The following is a 9,546-nucleotide window of genomic DNA, read 5'->3' as shown; positions in this document are numbered from 1 at the left end:
GAGAGGGGTAGCGAGAGAGAGAGAGAGAGAGAGGAGGGGAGGGGTAGAGAGAGAGACACACAGAGAGATAGGGAGAGAGAGTGAGAGCAAGAGAGAGAGAGGGGTAGAGAGAGTGAGAGCAAGAGAGAGAGAGTGGGGTAGAGAGAGAGAGAGACACAGAGAGATAGAGAAAGAGAGAGACACAGAGAGCAAGAGAGAGAGAGGGGTAGAGAGAGAGAGAAGGAGCTGTAATGGGATGAGACACTCGGGACAGGAGAAGAGCCCGGTCCGGCTGGAGCGTCCTCCCTGTTGCAGCATCACCATGGTCAGCGGCGGCCAGTGAAGCTGCGGAGGGTCCGGCGGCCGGGGGGTTAAGAAAGACAGCGCGGGGGTTAAGACCGTGCCACTTGAAAGGTCAAGATGACGATACCAAGAGACATTCCCGAAAAGTGGTTCCCGATTGTTCTTCCTCTCCAGTGGAAGAAACTGCAGGGACTCGACGCGGCCAAGTCGAAAAAGAAGCGGACAGGTACTTCTGGGAAAACAAGGCGGTCACTTTAGGCTAATGTTAATTGAGCCATTGGCTTCTTCTAATGTGTTAATGTGTTTATCTTATTGGACTCCTGTAATTGGCCTACTAAATAGTGCATGAGAAGCTTTCGAGGACGTGTCTCTCCATAATGTGTTTTCCTGACTGCATGTGGTCACACCTGTTTTGTCAATAAACACCATATCCCATCCATCTTTACATTACTGTGTCAAAATGTCATTCCTGTCCTCATCTCACTCCCTGCTGGAAAAGTAGGCCTGTCATTTTCAATGTCATTAAAGCCTGTGTGTGTGTGTGTGTGTGTGTGTGTGTGTGTGTGTGTGTGTGTGTGTGTGTGTGTGTGTGTGTGTGTGTGTGTGTGTGTGTGTGTGTTGTGTGTGTGTGTGTGTGTGTGTGTGTGTGTGTGTGTGTGTGTGTGTGTGTGTGTGTGTGTGTGTGTGTGTGTGTGTGTGTGTGTGCGCGCGCGTGTGTGTAGTCGTGTGTCATTGCACTAGTGTGCCCTCTGCTTCAGCTCCAGTGGCCCAGTTTGTCATCACTGCCCATCATTAACACAGCCAACAATCAACAATCATCGTCGTCATCATCAGCATCTTCATCATCGTCATCTCCATCATCAGCATCATCATAATCATCATCATTATCATCTTCATCATAATCAGCAGCAGCATCAGCATCATAATGATAATCATCATCATTATCATCATCATCATCAGCATTATCATCATCATCATCATAATCATCATCATAATCAGCAGCAGCATCAGCAGCATCATCATTATCATCATCATCAGCATCATCATCATCATCATCATCATCATCATCATCATCATCATCATCATCATCAGCATCATCATCATCATTATCATCATCATCAGCATCATCATCATCATCATCATCATCATCATCATCATCATCATCATCATCATCATAGGTTTACTTATATGATCAGAGAGGGGGAAATGGGGTCTGCTTTGTTTCTGATGTATCCCCCGTTCAAAGTTTGACTAATGAGAACAATTCTACGGCTTTCATACGTCAATGTTTGGACCATCCATCACATCAGATTATTCATGAGATTCCATCCTCTGTCAGTTTCCAGTCAGGTGCAGAGTCATTTGTTCCATTACATTCCACATACTACTTTTTCTTCTTCAAGTCGATGACGGCTCAGTAAGATCCATGAGTTTCACATGTACAGTGTATATAGACCTGTATAGACTAGGGCTGATCTCAGCACAGCTAGAAGGGGTGTCCTTGTCAGAGCAGGAGACGCCGATCAATCTCCTAGGCGCCAGCAGCCTCGGTCCCTGCAGTGCATCACACGCATCTTATTGCTCACCTGCCATCACTGATCACAGTCTGCTGGGTGTCTGTCTACCTTCATCTGACCTCAGGTCAGCCACTCTGTCACTGTGTTAACCCTTTCACCGCCACTCTACCAAATGGTTAACCGTTTCACTGTGACACTACAGAAGGATAACCCTTTCACTGCCACACGACAGAAGGATAACCCTTTCACTGCCACACGACAGAAGGATAACCCTTTCACTGCCACACGACAAAGGGTTAATCCCACCATTTCCCGACATATTAGATGACCCAGTGTGTGTGTGTGTGTGCACGTTTATGAATGCGCATGCTCATGACTGCATGTATGGCCACGTCTGATTTGCCACCAATTAGCCAACAGTACAGTAAGTCATCATCTGTCCCTATACTACAGCACCACATCATATGCTGCTGACTCAAAGTCTTGACAGGACCTAGTAGGTTTTTGAGTTATTGCCGGTGATCGGCGCGCATGTGTGGCACGTCTGTGTGGCACGTCTGTGTGGCACGTCTGTGTGGCACGTCTGTGTGGCACGTCTGTGTGGCACGTCTGTGTGTGTGTGTGTGTGTGTGTGTGTGTGTGTGTGTGTGTGTGTGTGTGTGTGTGTGTGTGTGTGTGTGTGTGTGTGTGTGTCTGTGTGTGTGAGAGGCACGTGCCCTCACATGGCTACTGTCCCACGGAGGGGCAAATGGGGGGAGGGGTGTTAAAGAGACAGAGGATAGAAGGAACGGAAGAAAGAGGGCTTTTTTAAAAACCCGCTAAATCACCATCTGTCCATAAGCCGGACAAACGCTTCCACTGATGCGTGCGTTGTTTTTAGTCAAAACTAATGGTGCCTTTTTTTAATATTGATGAGTGAACCTCTTTGCGTTTTGAGTTGTTTATCCATTACCTATTGTCTACGGCAGAACAGAATGAGATCTGCTGCAGATTTGGCTCTCCCGGTAGTTTATGGCTTCACATCAGCCCGCTGTGCTGCCATAAGGCCGGCTATGCCCTTGAGACGGGGGCTATATAAATGCGTAATGGCCCGGCGCAGTGGGGTAAAGACACTCACGCATTTTGGCCCGGGCTGCCTTGGCTCAGACTGGGACGGGACGTTGTGTGTTTGTGTGTGGGGGACTGACAGGCTGGGGTTTTGGCCGGCGATGATGCGGTTGGCCGGCCTCGTGCCTCTGTGCCTGGACGCCACACAAATCACCCGTCCTCCCTCCTCGTCATCGTGTGTTAATGCAGACATGGCGCCCTCTGAGAGACAGTGGGCCACAGAGATCTCTCCCCCCCCCCCCCCCGGTGGATGTTTGCCCAAAGAAAACAACACGGTGACCTTCAGGCCAATTGGAGAAGCGCCAGAAGGAAGGGATGGAGAGAGAAGAGGAGCGAGAGAGAGTGAGAGAGAGAGAGAGGGGATTGGAGTAGCAATGAAAGATGGATGTTGAAGGGTCCTATGCATACTGATTCAGATTGAGTCATCTAACGCTGTCATACTGGCAGCCCAAAGAGGTTTAGAGAGAGGAGGAGGAGGAGACAAACAGCATCAAGCCTGGGCAACTTTGACATGCATGTGAAGCCAGTGAATATCGCTGTACCGAACCGGCTGTACGGTTGTGTCATAACGCGCTGTGGCCTAGATGGCCTACAGCTAGAGTTTATACACCAGCTAAGATCGGACTGCTCCAACCTGCCCTCGGTCCTCCTGCTGTGTTGTTCAAACACACCCCTCACTTCATAATAATAATAATAATAATAATAATAATAATAATAATACATTGTATTTGTAGTAGGGATGCTCGATATTGGCTTTTTTACCGATACCGATATTCCGATATTGTCCAACTCTTAATTTCCGATACCGATATCAACCGATACCGATATATGCAGGGTTTCCCCGTCCAAAAAACGGAATAATTTCAGGTAACTAATAATTTCACTGGATATATATATAACAAATATTGTTATTTTTTTTTTTTTTTTTTTAACCGATACCGATATTTTCCGATATCACATTTTACTGCCGATATCGGCCGATAATATCGGACATCCCTAATTTGTAGTGCACTTTTCATTCACTAAGATCCCAAAGTGCCACAGGTTTAAAAACATAGTATAAACTGAAAAGTAAAAACAACAACACAAGAAAAAAAATCACACGAAATAGCTAGCTATCAAAGGCCTTTTGTACTTTGGACTTCTTATATATATATACTAGAGATCAGTGGTGGAAAGTAAGTAACTTTTACTCAAGTACTGTACTTAAGTACAATTTCTAGCTACTTGTACGTGATGTGAGTATTTTCATTTTAGGGAACTTTGAACTTTTACTCCACTACATTTCAAGGGAAATATTGTACTTTTAGATTTAGCATAGAAACATGGCAATTTTTTTTTAAGATTATATACTTTCACATTTGAAGCCTGTCAATTTCAAGAGGACGTAATCAGAGCAGCGTAACTGGACCACACACCACTTTAACATAAACTTTAAACAGAGCAGCATAACTGGACCACACACCACTTTAACATAAACTTTAAACAGAGCAGCATAACTGGACCACACACCACTTCAACATCACTTTTAGAGGTCAATGGATCGAGGCTTGAATGGTCCCAAGCACTGGAATACACAAACGTTATGTAGAATGCATACTTTTACTACAGATACATTCAATAGAAAATACTTAGTAGAATTTTAATGGAGGACTTTTACTTTGACCAGAGTACTAATTTATCTGGGTCTTTCTAAGTAAAGGAACTGTGTACTTCTTCCACCACTGCCAGAGATCTATCAGGCTGAGCTACGGGAGGAGACCCACGGTGCTCCAAGCCTCCTGACTAACTTGAGTCAATGCACTTCAGCGCCCTCAGCGGTATTCTCTAACGGAGAGAGGTCAGAACTGTGTGTGTGTGTGCGTGCGTGCGTGTGTGTGCGTGTGTGCCTGTCTGCCTGCCTGCGTGCGTGCGTGTGTGTGTGTGTGTGTGCGTGCATGCGTGTGTGTGTGTGTGTGTGTGTGTGTGTGTGTGTGTGTGTGTGTGTGTGTGTGTGTGTGTGTGTGTGTGTGTGTGTGTGTGTGTGTGTGTGTGTGTGTGTGTGTGTGTAAAAAATGCATCTCGCCCACGTCAACAACAGCTCAACAGCCCCATATAGCTGACTGGAAGCTCATCTGCTCTACATCATCTTGTCTCGTAAAGAGCGCGCGGTGACTCTGCTGGGATGTATGTCTAGCTGCGCGGCGTATATGTTAGCCTGATGAAACAGACTACAGCAGGCTGGAGGGAGAGTGTCAGCGGGCTGTACTTTACAGGTCAAGCGGCCGGGCCTGCACCATACAGGGAGACTGGAAACACAGGAAACCACAGCATATACTGTTGACGTGTATGTTATTAATAAGCAGTTGTGGTTTGTGTCCTTCCCCCTGTGATGTATTCACCCTCCTGCGTCTCTCTAGAGCATGACTAACGCTCATAAAGAGGCTGTCACTTTGTGGCCTTTTGCAGTTTCACATAGGCCTATATATCAGCACATCCTTTTGCCTTAGATTGTGTGTGATTGTGTGTGTGTGTGTGTGTGTGTGTGTGTGTGTGTGTGTGTGTGTGTGTGTGTGTGTGTGTGTGTGCGCTTGCGCATGAGTGCACATTACAATATGCGCGTGTAATTGAAAGAGCCGTCTCATCAATATTAGAGGAGAGAGGGCAGCGAGGAGGAGGGGAACTCCCAAACAAGTTGGCATCAGCACTAACAAAGAGTCCTAAACACGGAGAGAGAGAGAGAGAGAGAGCGGGGGCTGGACTAGCATCCCTCCAACAAGCACAGCCTGGAGACAGAGAGGAGGGAGAGACACATCGGTCAAAGCACTGACAGAGGGGACATTAGTGGATGAGAGGGTGGAGGAGAGATGAGTTTACATGGACACAGGTCAACCTTCTCTGTTCTTTAGCATAGAAGGCACGTCCCAGTCACTAGTACACTATACACTATAATACTCTCTCTTTCTGTCTCTCTATCTCTGCCTGTCTGTCTCTCTCTGTCGCTGTCTCTGTCTGTCTCTCTTTCTCTCTTTCACTCACTCACTGTCACACACACACACACACACACACACACACACTGTACTGTACTGTAGGTACATAAACCTGAGAGCATTCACCTGAATCCTCTCTCTCTCTTTCACACACACACACACACACACACACACACACACACACACACACACACACACACACACACACACACACACACACACACACACACACACACACAGACAGAGAGAAACACAGACAGAGAGAAACACAGACAGACAGACAGACAGACACACAAATAAAGATTGCTTAGCCATCTAAGACTGTGTCCGGTCATTAATAGACAGGCACCAGCTAAACGAGGCAATTACTGATCATAGGTACTTTGTCTGCTAAATGGCTGTGTGTGTCTGTGTGTGTGTGTGTGTGTGTACTGTATGTGTGTATGTGTGAGTGTGTACTGTATGTGTTTGTGTACTGTATGTGTGTGTGTGTGTAGTGTACTGTATGTGTGTGTGTGTGTGCTGTAAATGTGTGTGTGTGTGTGTGTGTGTGTGTGTGTCCACCAACCTCCAGCAGACACTCAATTTCATTGATTTGGGCATAAATTCACTAACGCAGGGCATCATCTGCTCACTCTCCCCCTCTGATCTTTCATTGTGATTCATCCTCTCTTACTGTTTTCTCCCGGGCTGCAGGGGAGATATTGATCATATTGATTCAGACCTGACTAATAGGTCTATTACACATAGAGGTAGAGATCCATTATTTCTTTATTTATTTAGGGTTTTGTTGTAATCACTGTGTGTGTGTCTCTGCAGAGGAGGAGAGAAGGGTTCGAGCCAACGACAGAGAGTACAACGAGAAGTTCCAGTACGCGGTAAGGTGGTAATATTTTGTTATCAATAGCTATGATCATACAATAATTACCTAAGTAATTTCTATTTTTTGTTTTGCCCTTTTTTGAGGGCACTCCATCCACCCCCCCTCTTCGGGGGACAACTTTATTATTTATTATACATTTGAACTATTTACACTATTTACAGTGCAAAATACAATAAAAAGTGTAGTCAAATAAGAAAAATAGTGACATTTAATTGCCCTCTCGGAGGGGGGGAACTCAGACTAGACATTGACAAACAAATTACAACTAAGGACAACAATGAATACACATGACAAGGGAAAGGGGGGGGGGGGCAGAGAGGGGAGTAAGTAAAGTAGGGGGTGAGGAGGGGGATTGAGAGAAGGGTGGGTTATGGAGTGGATGGCTCACAGGTCAATCTCATGTGATTAGGAGCCTAGATTATCCACAAACAATTCCCAGATGTTATTAAATTGTGCGACTTCGATGTGATCCAAGAATGTTTTTTGCCAAATTTAGATTTCTGCCTAACTGCACTCTCCGCACACTGCTGCATCGCCCTGGATTAGTGCCCATGTCCTCAGCCAATCAGAACGCTTGTTACGTTAAAAAAAACTCATCTGCCTAACTCACTCGTGTGACTTGTGCATTTTAACGTTACATACACAGACGGCGATCGCATGACTTAGGCAAGTAAAACAACTCCCTAGTGTTTGTATGACATGTATGTAAGAGGAAGAAATGCCTAAGTCATGACATATTTTGTTTAAAAGTCACCTGAATGAATGAATGAATGCATGATGTTCAGCAAACGACCAGTCAGAATCACTAGATCTAATGTGTTTCTGGGGGGGGGGGGGGGGACTGGAATTGGTTTCCCATTGCAAGTACCTCGGCATCATCTTGGACTTGAACCTATCCTTTAAGAAACATGTCAAAAAAGTGAAACGCACAATTAATTTACATTTTGTTAATTTTAGACATATCCGGCCTTTTTTAACAGTTGATGCTGCAAAAACGTATCTTCATTGCATGATATTCTCACATATTGAATACTGCTTCACAAACTGGTCATTTGCTGGTGTCACTGTCATGAAACACATCGAACAGCTTTATCATAGAGCCATCAAGGTATTTGCAAGGAAACCATTGGCATACCACCATTGCAATATTTTGAAACAATATAGCTTTTTGAGCTTTGAAATGTTCAAAGTCTTAAAAAGCTCTTGTTTCATCTACAAATGCCTACATGGACTAGCTCCCCCTCCTGTACAGGAATTCATCTACAAAAAAAGAAACACTGGACTCTGCACCAGGTCAGACACCAGAGGTGACTGCATGGTCCAAAGTAGACTGACCACGTTTGGCCAAAATGTCCTGTCTATAAAAGGCAGTCAAACATGGAACAGTCTCCCCATCTCCATAAGGGAAAGCCCCACCCTTGCTTCTTTTAGAGGGCAACAAAAAAATGGCTGAAGTCCAACCAGTCATGTGAACACATGTGACATGTTGTTATGTATTTGTAAATTTTTTTACTGTTTTTATGTGTCCTGTTTTTATGTATTTGTACATTTCTTACTGTTTCTATGAGTCCTGTTTTTATGTTTGGGGACAACGGATGGAAATTAGCCTCGTGCTAAATCCGGCAATTTTTACACTCCACAGTGTTCATTAATTTTGCATTGTCCCGTCCAAATAAACGAATTAAATAAATAAATGAATTAATGAATGAATGAAAAACTTTATTTAACAGATTGCAGAATGGGTATAATACAGTACGGCTCAATACACACAATTGTTAAGGGGATGCAGACCAGAAAGACGTTTGTCTTGTTTACATCAGGGTCCCCCATTTTCAATTCATAGTGACATTTATGACATACACAACATACATGACATCATGACATTTATGGCATAGGGACATACATGACATACAGGTATATAGTACTGTTACATTTGTGACATATACGATATGCAAATATACAGTACTGTTACCCATAGATCCTAACAGAGAATATATACATACGGTGGGGAGGAGACTGTCAATTAGGAGGGGGGGGGGGGGGGTTTGGACATTTACGGTGGCCACTTTCGAATTGCAGCCTCCCGTAGGTGCTCTTTAAGAGCGGTTTGAATGTGGGTAGGGATTCACACCTTATTTTGTTACGCAATGGTTGTTGTGTTTTTTGTATTTTTGCAAACTTGTTGATAACTTGGAACTTATTTTCAAAATATAAATAAAAAACTCTTACACAATTGCTGGATTTTTTTATTTTTATTTTTTCAAATATCTTGAAAAATGACTTAGGCAATTATCGTATGAGGCTAACGATTTGCCTCTACATATTAGTACAGTTACGGTATTTGACTTCAAATGAACACATGCTGCTTTCTTTTGTCCCTCCCTCCTCCCAGAGGAACTGCATCATGACGTCCAAGTACAACATCGTCACCTTTCTGCCCGTCAACCTTTTCGAACAGTTCCAGGAAGTGGCCAACACCTACTTCCTGTTCCTGCTCATACTGCAGGTGAGCGAGAGGGGGGGCTAGGGAGAGGGGTGTACCGGGGGGGGGGGGGGGGGGGAGAGAGAGGGGGGGAGGGAGAGAGAGAGAGAGAGAGAGAGTGTGTGGGGGAGGGGAAGGCGGGGAGAGACTGTAGAGGCGAGAACAGCTATCAGTTTACACCATCACAGAACAACACCGATTCATCAGAAAGTGAGAGTAAGTGCAGTAAGCTAGTTTTCAGGACATTATTATTCTACAACATTTCCTTGTATTCCACATCCAACCTGCCCTGCGGAGATGAACCCC

At 44.8% G+C, this 9,546-nt stretch overlaps 1 protein-coding gene across 1 annotated transcript in view; it reads left to right on the top strand.

The window, feature by feature from the left end:
• Nucleotides 1-399: 399 nt before the first annotated feature.
• atp8b2 (ATPase phospholipid transporting 8B2) overlaps nucleotides 400-9,546 on the top strand; it is a gene marked incomplete at both ends in the record, with an annotated part of 116,650 nt that continues 107,503 nt past the window's right edge. The window contains 3 exon segments of the mRNA XM_084336665.1: nucleotides 400-508; nucleotides 6,695-6,753; nucleotides 9,151-9,264. Of these exon segments, the coding sequence (XP_084192791.1) occupies nucleotides 400-508; nucleotides 6,695-6,753; nucleotides 9,151-9,264 (282 nt within the window).

The sequence above is a fragment of the Notolepis coatsorum genome (assembly GCF_963971535.1).
Source record: "Notolepis coatsorum genome assembly, chromosome: 19".
Taxonomy (NCBI): Eukaryota; Metazoa; Chordata; class Actinopteri; order Aulopiformes; family Paralepididae; genus Notolepis; species Notolepis coatsorum.
Note: the sequence above shows the minus strand (reverse complement) of the source record. Positions and strands in the feature narration are given on the sequence as shown.